At 31.9% G+C, this 16,755-nt stretch overlaps 1 protein-coding gene and 1 pseudogene across 2 annotated transcripts; both read left to right on the top strand.

Annotated features, from left to right (window-relative positions):
• The first annotated feature begins 5,910 nt into the window (after positions 1-5,910).
• Positions 5,911-6,994, top strand: LOC124845935 (E3 ubiquitin-protein ligase ATL23 pseudogene; annotated as a pseudogene).
• A 4,876-nt stretch (positions 6,995-11,870) lies between these two features.
• LOC124845938 (calcium-dependent protein kinase 29-like) lies at positions 11,871-16,688 on the top strand. Of its 2 annotated transcripts, none has more exons than XM_088097335.1 (8): positions 11,871-12,549; positions 14,853-14,996; positions 15,089-15,241; positions 15,357-15,472; positions 15,714-15,881; positions 15,978-16,105; positions 16,206-16,305; positions 16,393-16,688. In XM_088097335.1, exons 1-8 carry the CDS (start codon positions 11,871-11,873, stop codon positions 16,474-16,476), a joined length of 1,572 nt encoding a protein of 523 aa, XP_087953461.1. In that variant the 3' UTR covers positions 16,477-16,688. The 2 variants fall into 2 exon arrangements, with proteins under 2 accessions (XP_087953461.1, XP_047179083.2); XM_047323127.2 differs by lacking the exon at positions 11,871-12,549 and adding an exon at positions 13,258-14,290.
• The last annotated feature ends 67 nt before the right edge of the window (positions 16,689-16,755 follow it).

The following is a 16,755-nucleotide window of genomic DNA, read 5'->3' as shown; positions in this document are numbered from 1 at the left end:
TGAATTATAAATTTATATGTTTATTATATATTATTCATCTTACATAAAAATAATGTAAAACTTCTAGAGTATATGGAATTCCTAACAATGCTTTTTAGGTAAATTTATTCTAATATCTTAATATATGTTAAGTGTGTTTAATTACATGTATTTTACGCTAATATTGGATTTAAGCTTATTTTATTAGTCATAGACTTTTTGTGGTAAAAAAAATGGTTAATACCCCTTGAACTTGTATCTTGTATTTATAAACATGAAAAAAGCTTGTCCATAAGTGTCATTTGATTTATTTGTCGTTATTTTTTGGATTTAGCTACTTGGATGTAATGCACGATATGGTGGATCATTGAGACCAACTTTTCTTTTATTATTGATATTATGAATTAAAATTACTGAATCTAAATTTATAATAACATTTTTACCTGAAGTGTTTTAGTATGACATGATTTTGGAATAATGGAATCTGTATGCTTTAGATTAAGATAATTTTTGTGAAACAATGTTAAATGGTTTGATTTTATTTTTTTCTATCCAAGTTGACTGTCAATAAACCCACAGATTTTATGCTTGCAAATGGTATTAGTTTGAAAATTCCTGGGCAGTCATAGCTAGCAACCATAGATGGATCAAAATTGCTCTCATCCCATATTCAATGGCAAGTGGAGAAAAGGGATCATCTACTTGAACAGAAAGGTGCCTTTTTGGAGGGTAAAGTTGCTTACTTAAATACACCTGATATATATATTATTCGATTGGTTTTAAAAGAACATAAGAGAATTTACGGTGAGAATATGAGGAAAAAAAAAAGAGCTGATGCATGCATTGTTGCAAGTTGCAAGCTATTCAATTGATGTTTGATAAAGGTAAATCTAATGCATAGAACACGGAAAATATCTCCCTGCAACTGTGGATGTTACTTTACTTTGATGGATTCTAATTCAATTGGTGAAGAAAAAAACTAAGTGAAAGATAAGAGTTTGTGAATAGTAATTTGTATGTGTAACTTGTTTTGCAAGGAGTGAATCGCTGGGAGGCTTTCAAGCATCGTTTCGATGACATTGAAAGTTGATAGGTATATTATGTTTTTACCACATATCCAATAGTATAAGTCAAATATTTTTTTATTTTATTTCAAAATATCTACAAATAAAATTGTGACAGACAAAAACTTTAAAACAGATATAAGATGTAATCATATCATTGGATGATCAAAGCACTTAAAATATATATTCTTTATTTTTGTTTAAAGTGGTCAACGAGTTTTTTTTGTTCAAAATGATCTCTTTTTTATAAAATTTGTTTAATTTGGTCATTTTCGCTGATGGCATTTCGTAAGGTAAACAGAATGAGCAGTCACGTAGTAAAGCTCATAGTGGCTGGTTCACAATTCAATGGGATGGTGGCTGGCTTCGTGATGATACTGCAAAGGAGATGGTAGTTAGCACGAGAATCCGAAGTGCGTTTTGGGTTTTCTGAAGGTTCGTGGTTCTGTTATCGCGAAATCAATTGTGGAGGCATGAAAGTCCGATGATGGGTTATGGTTTATTTTGATGTCCATAGGTTTTTGTGATTTAATGAAAAGTGATTTGGGAGTTTCACTCCTTGCAGATGATTTCGCATCATTAGTGGAGGTTGAACGAGTTCAATGGTGATGCGATTTGGGATTTTGCAGATGGAGGAGGCACAATTTTGCAGATTGAGTTTTTGCTATTTGTGTTGATGATGCTGTGCGATGAAGATGATGAAAGATGCACGACCTACTGTGATGGAGGATCTCTGTTTCGATTTGGGGGTTTGACACGACTGTGAGAGTTATGGTTCTTGGTCGAAAATGTTTGTGATTTTTATGCAAACTAGGATTGATGTTCGAAGGAGATTTGAGAATTACGGGTTTCCTGCAAGTTCAATGGTTCTGTGATTTTTGGGGTTTCACTTTGCAGATTCTCGCGAAGGTGGAGTTCTTTGGTTCGCGATGGAGAAGATTAAGATGGTGAGATGTTGATGGTGGTTCTCCTGGTGGTTGCACGAGGAGGGAGATGTAGGTGCGGCAGTGCATAACAATTTGGACTCACGATTTGGGTTTGATTCGTTGCAATGGAAGGTTTCTTTTGCAGGGTGAGTTTCTTGGTTGATTCGTGGTGGCTTGCGTGATTGCTAATAGTAAAGCTCACGGTGACCCTGCAACATGGAAAATATGGTGGCCTGGTACACAGCGACGCGGTGGTGGAAGGAAAAATATGATTTCTAATTTGGAGAAGATGGTGATGACCTGACAAAATGATGATGTGAGTCAACTATCGAAAGTTTTAGTGTATAACAACTTATTCCGTTTTTCTTAAATGGATTCGAAACCGTTAACGATTCAGACGTCGTAGATAAAAAGGTTAAATTGAATAAATTTTATAGGAAAAAAATCATTCAAAAATTTTAAACAAAAATAACGAAGAAACAAAATATTATTAAACGCAAAAATCTATTATGTTACCCCAAGATTCATCTCGCAATCATAAGGTAGACGAAAGGAGGATGAATCAAAAAGGAAATGAAACTGCCTCATAAGCAATAATTAGGATTGGAGAAAGCATTGTGAAAGAGAAACTTCGAAGGAACCTTTCGTTGACTGCAGAGAGATCACAGAGTAATACCGATATTTGGGAGTTGGGTTGGGACCTAAAATTCAAAAGCTTGACACGACGCTGACTCACACCGCATAACATAAAAGTTCACAAATATAATTAAAACAGTTTCGTATATATGCTTTACACTAGTAATCAATCCATACAAATTATCCCCATAATAACAGTTTTAACATGATTAGTGTAGAGGTTAAAAATATTGTATATAATTATTTCTAATTAGATAAATAATAAATTACTTTATTAAACTCTAATATATTGGACAAGTTTAAATTTTTTTAATGCATATTAATATTTATAATTCATTAAAAAAAACACTAGTGAATTCGAAGTATAAAACATATATTAAAAACAAATTAACTATTTTTCCCTCTTTCTAGTGTTTGATTGAAAAAAAAATATTTTTCATGCTGTGAATGTTTGATATCATTTGGATTAGATTTTAAAAAAAGTTATTTTCAAACCATTTATAAAAGTAATTTATGAGATTTGATATTTAAGATAGTTTATTCCTAATAATGTTCAACTACTTATGTTTATATGACTTAACATAACATATACAATAATTAATTTTTTAAATATAATTAACTAATTTGTTTTTCATGATCTTTATTAGTATTGTTATAAGATACTCATAAAAACATATAATTCAAATCATGTTCAAAACACCAATTTTGAAATGTATTGGTTAGGGGCATCAACCTTACAACAAATCTAAGATACATAACATTGTTCACAGTGTTCATAATGAAATCAAGATATATTGTATCATACTTTGCTAATTTAATTGTTGGAATTCTTTTTCAAAATAGATGCAACATAAGAACTTTTTTAAAAGTACTATCCTAAAGCATGTTGGCCTTTGACTTTTTAAAAATTCATTTTGAGCCATGTGATTCTTAGAACAACTCATAATATTTATATACGTAAAAAATACAACATTTTATATAATATTTTTATGTCCAATCTATCTTTATGCATAGAAAAATTTAGTATATCACATACTCTGCTCTAAACCCTTTGAATCAATTCAATGACAAACTTCTACAAGAAAAAAAAAAGTACAACGAAGAATAGACAAGTCTGATGTGATTTGGTGAAGTTGAGGGAGGGGCCATCCAGAAAGAAGATAACGTTAGTGATATAATTGCTGATTTTTTGTTATACATATATTATTATTATTATTATTATTATTATTATTATTATTAAATAATTCGACTAAAATAACAATGTAAACAGTTTATGCTGGTTTTTCCATTGCAGATGGACATATTTGATAAATTTATTAATTTTAAAAGGATTATCTTAAAAATAATATCTACCATAATTTCTCACTGACAATATTCAAATTTTATATCAACAATGTGTGAATGTATTAAATGTTACTAAATTTAATTTAATTTACTGGTTTTTCAATCTGTTGAAATCTATTTTATAAACTAATGGAGTTTGCGATCAAATCTAACTTATTTTTGTAAATTCTAATAGACGTCTTTTGGTGAATTGGAATGGAAATGGTCGAGGTAAACTAATAATAATTTTAATAAATGATGCCATATAAAGTTAAAAAAAATAGAAAATAAGATAATATATAAAATAGAAAGTAAGTGACGGATTATAATTATTCTTTTTCTATTGTAATCTTATCCTTTGAATGCTACAATCTTTGCTCTGTGTGGGCCATTGCATATATAGAGAATAACACTAAACATATTTATGTTTGTTGGTCTATGATTACAGTGCTATAATTCATTACCTTTGTGACCACTTTTGCTTTAGAATTAAATGAACTTGTTTTAACACATTTGATTTTAAGATATTCACTAATCATTGAGATATTTAATCTTTAATTTGGTTTTATATTTAATTAAGATTTTAAACTATATTTTTATTAAAACAACAATCATTTTTAGAGTCTTTTTTAAAAGACTGTCATGATTACAGTTTTGTAATTTGAATTTTAAAATATCTATAAAAAAAGTGATAATATTTTGGAAGGTTTTAGTAAATTTTCAACAATTTGAAGATTCCGAGCATTTAAACAAAAGGGTAATCATAAATACTATATATTTCTATGGTAATATGTTTATTTACATATTATCCTATCATATAAAAGTATATAAATTAAAGTTTATTTTAATAATGGACAGGGTTAATACTGGATAAATTATGGAAAACAAAATGTTGGTTCGCATTACACAATTATTAAGCTCATTAAAAAGTATTACACTATTATTAAAAATAGTAGACAATTCTATTTTTTTAAATCGGTAAAAACACAAATTGAAAATTGTCTTATGCAATTAAAGGTAATATTTTCGCGTTAACTCATCTATTGTATATGTATATGTTTCTACACAAACATCTGATGAGAAAAAAAAATCCTTTTTTTAGTGTTTCTCTTCTATTGTCTTATTCTTATTTATTTATTTTACATATTTTAAATAGTTGTTATCGAAATTTATGATAAACGAAATTTTTAAAAAATATAATATAATATAACAATATCATATGCAGTGGTGAGTATGAGAAATGTGATAAAAGTGGTGAGTTAAACTATATATTTCATCGTTGTGAACCATTGGGGACTTAGTCATGCTAACTCACACTTAGAAAAAACTGTTTTTATTATTTAACAATGGCAATAACCTAAAAATTAATTGTAGAAAGTAATAGTATAGAAAAACACGATAAATATAATTACTTGAAAACATTAGAAATTTGATGAGAGAAGAACAGTATTATTTTCTTTTACTAATATATTTAGATGAAACTGTTTTATATATACAAATTAAAAACCTTGCACCCTAATTTGAACCTTCCACCCCTACAGTCCAACCCAACTATGACGTCAAGCATGGCCAGAAGCGTCGCGACCTCTTCAAAAAAAGGCCATCATTAATTGAATAAGATGAGGTAAAAAATACAAAACAAACATGACATTTAAAATAGACCCAATCAGAATAATGAAAATTTTTATGTCACTGTAATGAATATTAGATAACAAGATTTATCATATGAGCTAATCATAAATAATGGAATAACAAGTAGCTAAACATTAGAACATATACAAATATATTAGGTATTAGGTAGTGAACATCGATGAAGTACAAATTAACTGTGGTAACATTGTTTTGGTAATAAAATTCAATAAATTTTACTTACGAAAATTTAATTACCATCACCAAAGAACTGGAAATTAAAATTATGAATTAAAAAAATAATTATTTTAAGATTTAACCTAAGACTGACGGTAGTGTTAGAGTGTAGGTAAAGTAAGAGAGAAGGTGGTGAGGGTTTATTAGAGCTTTCCTTGTTACATACGAAAGAACCTCATCAATCAAAAACAGAGGCAAATGTAAACAGCGAAAACCCTTTTCCTTCTTCTCTCTTCCCATCACCATTAACGCTTTCTTCTTCACCCAAACCTCGACAAGCTGGACATGCTGGACTCCGTCCTTCTGGCGTTGTTCTTGCCTTGCCTTGGCATGACCGCCGTTTTCGTCGTTTACATGTGTCTTCTATGGTACGCCACCACTCACCACCCCGATCCCCACCTACCGGCCAAGCCCGTCTCCGACGCCGGCCTCTCCCCCTCGCAGCTCCAAAAGCTTCCCTCCATCACCGGAAAAGACCTTCTCATGGGCTCCGAATGCGCCGTCTGCCTCGACGACATCGCCACCGACCAACCCGCTCGACTGGTTCCCGGTTGCAACCACGCCTTCCATGTGGAATGCGCTGACACCTGGCTCTCCAAGCACCCTCTCTGCCCTCTCTGCAGAGCCAAACTCGACCCCACGCTTTTCTCTTCCTCGGAAAATCCTTGCTGAGACAGAGCAACGCGTACTTTCGCAGAATTACAAGAACAGAGCCAAAGCCTGAGCCTAAATCCTGCTGTTTTCTTTTCCTTGATTAGATTGAAACTCTTCGCCACTGTACAGTTTCTCATCTCTCCTATGCAGCGCAAAATATTCTGGCATTGTTGGATGGTAGATCCGTTGGCTTTGATTTTTAACAAACCACGCTAAGCCTTTCTTTCTATCTTCTTCTTCTCTCTTTAATTATTACCGGTAATTTGTTAGTGGTGGTCATGGTTGATTTGGGGATATTGGTGAAATGTGTTTGTTTGTTTCTTCTCAGAAGCATTATGGAGCTTTTCTTGTGAAAAAAAAAATTGAATTTTGAATTTTTTATTGAGTGAGAGAGAAGAGCAGGCAATTCACGCAAAGCATGGGTTCTTGCTAGAAGCAAGTGGGTGTCGATTGAATCATGCAAGGGATGATGCGTTTTGTTGTTGGGTTGAATCATCTTTTCAGTGTTTTCTAGAGACACAGTAACAGAAAATTGAGTTATGCAGAGATAGAGAAAGAGCACAAAGGGAAAGTTTTTGTTTTTGTTTTTTAAAATTTCTGACATGAAGAAGAAGATGCCAACTGAAAGTGATTTTATTTCATTTATGTTTCTCGTTTTAATCCAAAGTTGGGTTTTCATTATATGTTTGTGTTTGTTTGGATGGGTAAAGAATTGATTAATGAATTATGGGTATTAGGGGAAGACGAAGGATACAGAACAGATAGTAGAATTGAAATTTTTAGTTAAAATAAAAATTAGACAAATTAAATAAATAATTATATCATTTTTAAACATGATTTACTGAGTATAAATATAACCTTATATTATAATGAAATAATTAATGAACAGAAACACTCTGTAAATATCTGACATGATTGAGGATGAATGCCGCTTTCTGGAAAGATTTTGTTTTGTCTCGAACAACATAGCATAGTCAGACAGGCGGTGGTAATGAATGAACAGAACAACATATTTTGTTGTCCTACTTATTATTAGAATGAAGCCATACCTTGAATGACATGACACATTAAAATAATATAAACAAATAAATGAATATAAAATGTTGTTGGACATTCTTATCTCAACCTATGCCACCTGAATGAGTGCTCTCTCAGAATTAATTTAAAACAAATAAATACTTTTTTTTTTCTGTTTTATCATCCAAGTCAAATGGAGTCAATCCAACGCATACTTTTTCTCTATTTGGTTAATTTTATATAATTTTTTTTCTCAATCAGTACCCTAACTCTTTAATTAAAATTAAACCGCCATTTTTAAACTTGACGTATAAAATAAGGAAGCTATGTGTGACATAAAATAAGTAAAGGTGAGAAATTTTGTATTATCAGTTTAGAGGATATAAGTTAATGCAAAAGTTAATTTTATAAAACTAAATTAGATTTAAATTAATAAATAAATTCTCATTAGCAAACAATGGAATGAATGATATTAAACAATAATCGTGATGGTATGATGATGAATGAGAAGGTTTGGCAACAAATCCACTAATCAATGAGCCCTACCCTACACTAGAATGAGATAATTAATTTTCTTCTATGTGTGGTCCTCACAAATAGCATTTGGTTGATTACAATTGGGGAAGGGAGGAAAAAAGAAAGAGATTTTTTCTTAAAAAAAATTGTTTAGTGTGAAAGAGGAATGTATTAAAATTCTTCCTCATTTGTTTTTGTTTCTCTTTCAAATTTGGAGTGATATGCATGAAAACGAAAATTTTATATTGGGTAAATAAATTATATATAGTTTAATAGTTTTATCTAATCATAAGTAGCTAAATATCTTTCCTTAAACTTAAAAAATGAGTGATTAAATTATAGGGATAAAGATGAGAAGTTGATGAGATCCAGCTATGAGCACACAAAAAGCAAATAGAAAGTGAGAAAAAGACAAAAATTTGAACTCAATATGCTTGATTTTTGCTTTCATAATAATTACTAGTTAATCTAACTAGGCTCAACATGTTTACAAAAAAGTAAAGACAAAAAGATGGTTTTTAGTTGGACATCTAACTAGGCTCAAGATGTTTTGCAATATTATTGTTAATTTCCTTTAAAATGTTGTAAACATAATTTATTTTATTTTAATCTTGAAAAAAAGTAATGAAAATATTAAACCCTTTTTCTAACTCATTAGTTTTTACAAAGTTTTAAAAATATAAAGTTGAAGTTATGTATAAAAATATATTAATTAAGGATAAAAAATATAAAAAATAAATAAAAAAGCAAGCAAAAATACTGTTTCTTTTGCCAATGTTTTTTTAGTTCTCCATGGATAGCTCATCACGTCATCACTGTTTATATGTTTGGGTAATATTTAATAAAATTGATTTTTAAGGGAAATAATTTATTTTAAAAGTAACTTAGTAATATTTTTTAGCAAATGAAAAAGAAATGTTTGAAAAAGGATTCAATTCAAATTTTATTTTAAAATATAGTTAATTCTTTAATGCGAGACTTCTGAATTATTGCTTAAATATTCGTTATAACTAATATTTCAATATAATTTTATATGATAACATGAGCTCAATTACGTATAATGTTTTTATACAGTACAAAGTCTATCAAAACTTATTTTAACATAAAAAATTAATTTCTTAAGATCGAATATATTAATTTTTCAATGATATAATTGAAATAATATTAACAAAACTCCATTACTATTATAATGATAAAATTACATACGTTATTTTGAATATTTTATATTGGTTGTGAAACTGTTGCTAATAATAGTATAGGAAGTTGGATTTTTTTTCTACTTTGTTAATAATTTATACAGAAAAACAATACATTTAATGTCACTTAGAACAATAATTAATGTAGAATATAAATAATAGAAAACATTATATTATGAATTGGGAAGAACTTCTACATCAATTATGACATGCCATTGACGTGGAAAGATACACTGTCTACATCCTAACTAGCCAATATGAAAAATATTTCCATTATTATCACATTGCTACTACATTTCATTTCATAACAAGCATTTCCTTTTTAAATAAGTGTAACGAAAAATATCTTTTTCTCACTAGTGTTTGGATTATATATATATATATATATAATGTGTAAAATATATACAGAAATATAATCTGTATTACCACCTTGTTCAGTTTTTTCATTTTAGTAAAATTTGATATGAAATTACAATAATCTATATATTATATAAAGTAAGGTTTGACGATAAAAAGAGAAAGCGAAGGAGTTGCATTTTTAGCGTATAGAGAGGTATTCAACTGATTCTAAGTATTCCCGACAACTTCACAACATATGTTACTTTATCAAAATGCGATGCTACTTGTTTCCCATAAAAAAAATTACTTTTGCATTTAACACAAATTTGTTTCAAAGTATTAATTAATTTTATTTTTCATATTCTCATTATTCACTTAACATTTATGGGAGAGATATAATTAAATTATAATCTTTCTTTTTCTTTTAATCAACATGAAATCTTCATGACTTCCTCAAACATACGAGAAATCGAGAAAAATCTATTAACAAATGATATAATAAGTCCACATCTGTACTATGATAAACTCTGATAAAATATTAATAAAGTGAAATTAAATGTAAGAAAATTTACATTGAGAGATAACAACCATATGAAAAGTTAATTTTAATTTATTCACCTTATGTCACACTTGCTTTGTATTACGTGTAGTGTTTTTAAAATTAGAAAAAGCTATATAAAGTTATATTTATATGATAGTATAGACATCGAATGTAAATACTTGCAATTTCTATATTATAATTTATAGTTATAATGTTCTCCCTCTTACTTATTGCTATTATTAATAAAGTAGTATTTAATGTATTGGTTATTGAATTTATTATGAAGGTTTATTACATGAAAAACAACAAACACATTTTATAGTTAATGTCAGCGTTGTGCTTCTAATTTATTCAAAGATTTGGGCCCATTGATATTGATAAATTAAATAGAGGGATTATTAAAATTATATGTATTTTATATGAATTTTTCTACCTGTAAATAGTTTAATGAAATTTTGTATGTACTTATATGCCATTTATTGATGTGAGGTGATGCGAAAGACTGATGTTAAAGTTTCACTCAAGGAAAAATAGACGTTAGGTATATGAAATGTGATGTTTTATTCACTTGTATGATGATAGTTTAGACTTGTATTTTACACATTTAACCTCTAAGAATAAATGTCTTAAAAGAGGATTAATTTGGACGTGGAGATAATTATAACAAATATTTTTAAAATTGAAATAATATCAGTTTAAAATTTGAATAGATTTGAAGAATTTTTTTTTTATTAGTAAGAGAAAAAATATTAAGAGTTCTCATCAATTCATAAATAATAATACATACACTAACCTTTTGTAAGCTTGGCCCAAAAACCAAAATGCCAAATCTTGTTTATTGTAAGTTCTACAGTTGACATCCTGGTCCAGATTCAATGAAAATTTCATCGCATATTGCCCTCTCGCAAGACATCAATCATACTATACAATCTCTTCTCATCCTTTGCTTCAATCTGCATAGATGAAGTAACCCAATAAAGGATCGTATACAGAGAATGGTTAAAGCAAGAACAACTGTTGGTAGTTAAAATTGTTTTAACAGACGAAGGGCATTCCCAATCATAGGTTAAGATGGAATTAACACCTCCAGACATCGTAAGTTTGTTCTAAGAAACATTAATGTCGAATTCCTCACTGTACAAGTTACTTGATCTTCAACATCAGTCCAAGACAGAAGTTTGATGCAAGAGTGATGATTTTAGCAACCACTGCAAAATACAGATTAACAGTTGACCCTTCTCTAGCCCACAAGTACCCTATAGATTACAACACAAACGATATAATCACATTCAACTTCAAATGCAACAATCAGTAGTGAATCGATATAGGAACAGTGCAGTTTAAAAACAGTTAAACAATCTAGAGTTTTTAAACAATTTAGGTTTTAATGCAGCTCATTTTAGAGGGTTAGTAGTTTCTTTTTTGTATATCCTTTATACCAGATGAAGCAATATGGTCAGACAGAAGCTTTGTCCTGAGCATGAAATGGAAAGAGTCGTGAACAAGAACCCATACATAGATGCGAAGCGTTCGTGGTCTTTCTCCTCCGATCGTACCAATACCAAGAGAAGAGTAATGGAATCGGTTCTAATTTAAAACCTACAAGCTTACAGATGGTTATATTCTTGTTCTTCCCACTAAGCCAAGGTGAGAAGAAAAGCACCAAAAACATTGGCAATTGTAATCAACCCCATTGAAACGAATAGTTAATTGGGTTATATAAATAGGGTTATTATCAGTTCCAGGAGCTCTGATATAAAAGCAAAGCAAAACTATCACCACGTACGTACCCAGAAAGATCAAGAAAAAAAAAATGGGGTTGGGGTTGTTCAAGGCGTTGTTTTGCTGTAGCAAGGTCCGTCAAATTGAAATCGAGGAGTCATGGGAGTCGTCTCCGGAGCATAGGTCGAAAGAAGATAGTGGAAAAAGAAAAGCAGTAGTTGGTGAATTTGGTCTTGAGAAGAAGAGGAGCACGCCACAAACGGGAGCTATTCTGGGAAAACCGTACGTAAAGATAGAGCAAATGTACGAGATGAAGAAAGAGCTGGGAAGCGGGCAGTGGGGTGTGACTTATCTGTGCGTGGAGAAGACGACGCAGAGAGAGTACGCTTGCAAGTCGATTGCGAAGACGAAGCTGGTGAGTGCGCAGGAGATTGAGGACGTGAGAAGAGAGGTTATGATTCTGCAGCATCTGTCCGGGCAACCCAACATCGTGGAGTTCAGAGGGGCTTTCGAAGACAGACACAGCGTGCATCTGGTGATGGAGCTGTGCAGTGGAGGCGAACTCTTCGACCGCATCATTGCCAAAGGGAACTACTCAGAGCGTGAGGCGGCGACGGTGACGAGGCAGATCGTGAACGTCGTTCATGTCTGCCATTTCATGGGCGTCATGCATCGAGACCTCAAGCCGGAGAACTTCTTGTTGGCCACCAACACAGACGATGCTGCCGTCAAAGCCACTGATTTTGGACTCTCCATTTTCATCGAGGAAGGTCACTCTTTCCTTCATTTCCATCTTTTTATCTTATTAAATGAATGTAGAGTATCAAACAAACATCAAGAACCTCTTTTCTGACAAAATGAAAATCACCTTATTTTTTAAAGGACAAAGTCGTCATAACACATATTTTTTTATAACATTTTTACACAGAATGTGATTTTGGATTTACAGTATGAGTATACTTTATGTTAAAATATCTTAAAAAATCTATGTTAATTAAAAAAAAATTATTTTTATTTGATAAAAATGAGATTTAGGGACAAAAAAGATTTATTATTTAAAGAAAATATATTTTGATAACATACATATTAAATTTTTTATTAATTCTTTATTTATTATTATTTTAATTCAATAAAAAACTAATAAAAAAATAACATGTTTATTTTGTCAAAATTTTATCAAAATGTTCTTATGTATTAATATAGAGTAATAATAAAGTAACAGTTTTACGTTCATTTCACATATAATATAATACGGGTAAAATGATTATAAAAAAAATGAATTTTTGTATTTTTTTTAAAAAAGGAAAATAAAAAGTAAAAGATTTATGTTTGTTAAAAGTATATTTTTCATTAAAATATCATTCCCATTCTTTGGTTTGGTATTGGGTATGAGAGTGGGCCTGAAGTGAGAGAATAGAATAAGGGCATAAAAGATCAAACAACATACATTAGCTAAGTTAAAAAGACACAAACTAACGTGAAACAACATATTATGAATAAATAAAACCTTTCTCCCTGTCTCTTGTCTCTCTCTAACAAAGCGTACTGCGTACTGATGCAAAAAAGTGAGGAATGGTGCTTTATGTTGTGTGAGTGAGAAGTGAGGACCATCTCATCCCATACCCGATATCCACATTCCAGCCCCAAAGCAAAAGCAAAGGATAAATCAAGAGTAGTAGCACTGAGTTTCTTCTGTACACAAGCTAGCTGCTTCTGTTTCCAACTCAGAAACTCAAAATCTCAGACATCAATCAGAATCTCTCCACAAACAAACGTTATTTATCCACATGGGACACTGTTTCAGCAAACCCCGCAGCAACGAAATAGCAATCAACTATGATTCACCGCCCCATCATCGTTATCAGCCTCGTGCACACCCACCACCACGAAGAACCCAACAACAACACCAAAACCAACCTCATCTTCGACCTCGTTATCCCTACTCTGCTCCAAACTCCGACCCTTCTCTTTCCATCGCTCCTTCATCATCATTCTCTGATCAGTCACGAATTCTGGATAAACCGTACTTCGACATCAGCGCCCTTTACGTTCTGGAGAGGGAACTGGGGAGGGGTCAATTCGGGATCACTCGTCTTTGCACCGAGAAGACCACCGGAAGGAAGTATGCCTGCAAGTCCATTCCAAAGCGGAGGCTAACCAAAAAGAAGCAAATTGAAGATGTCAAGAGGGAAATTCTGATCCTGCAGCACCTCTCTGGTCAACCCAACATCGTTGAGTTCAAGGGTGCTTACGAGGATTGGCAGAATGTGCATTTGGTGATGGAGTTGTGTTTGGGTGGCGAGCTTTTCGATCGCATCACTGCAAAGGGTAGTTACTCCGAGAGTGAAGCTGCTTCCATATTCAGACAAATCGTGAATGTGGTTCATGCATGTCACTTTATGGGAGTCATGCATAGAGACCTTAAGCCAGAAAATTTCTTGCTTGCTAATAAGGATCCCAAGGCACCGTTGAAAGCCATCGATTTTGGATTGTCCGTCTTCATTGAAGAAGGTCATGCGTCACCCATTTCTCTTCCATTCATTAATTCCTTTACTTTCTTTATTTACATTTACCACATCACATCCTTCTCTGCAGCATTCAACCTCTGATTGCTCCTTCTCCTTTTTCTTTTTTTCTTTACTAAAGAGATTCCAAACGTTGCCGTGTGAGTTTGTCAGTATAAATGAAAAAGCAATAATTGCCGTAATACAGTAGGTAGAGGAAGAAGACCGAGTCAATTGCTATTCTGGACACATGGAGTCAACCGAGTAAACGATCTCCAATATGATAATGACAAGTCAACCGAGTAAACGGTTTGCCATTATAAAAAGGAGCAACAGAAAAAAAAAAACAGACACAAGAGGTCATTCAGCCAGTAAAAATGATATTCTGTTTTTAAAAGCATGATGGGTAGTTACTTTCAAAAAGAAAAATAAACGATGGGTATTAAAAACTGCTTTCACCAACATGGTGGCAAAAAAATTGGCTGATATGTTTGACTACAGTTACATTTTAAAATTTGCGTTTTTGTATGTATTAATTGGACTGTACTAAACAATATGAAATTGTACAGGAAGAGTGTATAAGGAGATTGTTGGAAGTGCATACTATGTGGCTCCGGAGGTGTTAAGGAGGAGTTATGGAAAAGAAATAGATGTGTGGAGTGCAGGAATAATTTTATACATCCTTCTAAGTGGAGTGCCTCCATTTTGGGCTGGTAAGTATATATAATCTGTGACTCTATCTGAAAGGTACATTGTTTTAGTATTGTTCATTGCTCTGGTAACATTATCTGTGGGACAATTTTAGAAACGGAGAAGGGAATATTTGATGCAATTTTGGAAGGCAAGCTTGATCTGGAGAGCGCACCATGGCCTTCTATTTCAACTGCTGCAAAGGATCTGATCAGAAAAATGTTGAAACATGACCCTAGGAAACGCATTACAGCTGCCGAAGCCCTTGGTAAGTATGTCACTGCTGCATTTTACGTTTTAGCCACACGCATTCTGATGGTTTTTCAAGTATGTATTCCATCCAAACTCAATACAAAAGCATCGACATTTCTCATCTGAACCAGAACACCCGTGGATGAAGGAGGGCGGTGAAGCGTCTGACAAACCTATAGACAATGCTGTTTTAACTAGGATGAAACAGTTCAGAGCAATGAACAAGATGAAGAAACTTGCTCTAAAGGTACCTCAAATTTTTCAGTAGTGCATTAAATTTGAATCAAATATATAAATACAAATGCCTTGCAAAAATGTAACTACTGTTGAATGTGGTCAGTTGAGTGAGTGGAAGTGGAGAGTTAATTAAAAACTTCAGAATAAAAATCTGTTACACTTGCTTGACATAACAAAAATGGTATGAGAAGGTAGAAAATAGAAGTGAATATTGTTCTAGTAATAGAATTTGCTTGTTTTTTATATGAAAGGTTATAGCAGAAAACCTTTCAGAGGAGGAAATCAAGGGCTTGAAACAAATGTTCAACAATATGGACACTGATCGCAGTGGCACAATCACATACGAAGAACTCAAATCTGGATTGACCAAATTGGGTTCCAAGCTTAGTGAACATGAAATAAAGCAGCTAATGGAAGCTGTGAGTTCAGTCTCGTCCGAATTAATCTTTACAAAATACTTTTTCTTATACACCAAGATATTATAAGCAATGATACATATAATTTTTCCATCTCAGGCTGATGTTGACAAGAGTGGAACTATTGACTATCAAGAATTCATCACTGCCACTATAAACCGGCATAAACTGGAGAAGGAAGAGAATCTGTACAAGGCTTTTCAATACTTTGACAAGGACAACAGTGGGTCAGTACGAAGTTCATTAGTTTGATATCTGTTTAACTTTAGTACATTAGTAGTGTATTTGAATTGTGTATTTTCAATGGTTTTTGCTGAGTTTGCTCAGATATATAACAAGAGAAGAGCTTAGACAAGCATTGACTGAATATCAGATGGGAGATGAGGCAACTATAGATGAAGTGATCGATGATGTGGATACTGATAACGTATGATGTTCTTACATAGGTTATGTTAAAAGGTTGTGTTATCATGATGTAATGGTATGGACTAATGGTTGAGGTTTCCATTTGCAGGATGGGAAAATAAATTACCAGGAGTTTGTGGCAATGATGAGAAAGGGGATTCTGGATATTGATGAGAAGGAGAAACCACGATAACTGTTTTGTGTTGTGCTGTGTGCCATCAAAACAAACCGGTTTCTGGATTTTTCTTGCTGTTTGCTGCTTGCTGCTGATGATTGAATCACCTTTGAATGTGTGTATTTTCTTCATGGCATTCCCACTCTATGCCAAACTTTGTAAAGCTTCTATTGAATAAACTGCAATATGTGCAAAATAAATAAAACTATAATCCAAAGGCGTTCCTGCTATTGATAACTTTATCATTGTTATTTGGTACGAGAAATATTTAGAAAAAAAATGTTTTAAAAGTTTTAA

Source organism: Vigna umbellata, chromosome 1 (assembly GCF_029865625.1).
Source record: "Vigna umbellata cultivar VRB3 chromosome 1, Vumbellata_1.0, whole genome shotgun sequence".
NCBI classification, from domain to species: domain Eukaryota; kingdom Viridiplantae; phylum Streptophyta; class Magnoliopsida; order Fabales; family Fabaceae; genus Vigna; species Vigna umbellata.
The sequence above is the reverse complement of the archived record's forward strand: the minus strand, read 5'-3'. Positions and strand labels throughout refer to the sequence as shown.

Coding starts and splice junctions, on each gene's coding strand:
- LOC124845938 (XM_047323127.2), top strand. CDS start 13,567: ATGGGACACTGTTTCAGCAAACCCCGCAGCAACGAAATAGCAATCAAC. Junction 14,997..15,088: donor AGTGCCTCCATTTTGGGCTG/GTAAGTATATAT, acceptor GGACAATTTTAG/AAACGGAGAAGGGAATATTT. Junction 15,882..15,977: donor TAAAGCAGCTAATGGAAGCT/GTGAGTTCAGTC, acceptor TTTCCATCTCAG/GCTGATGTTGACAAGAGTGG.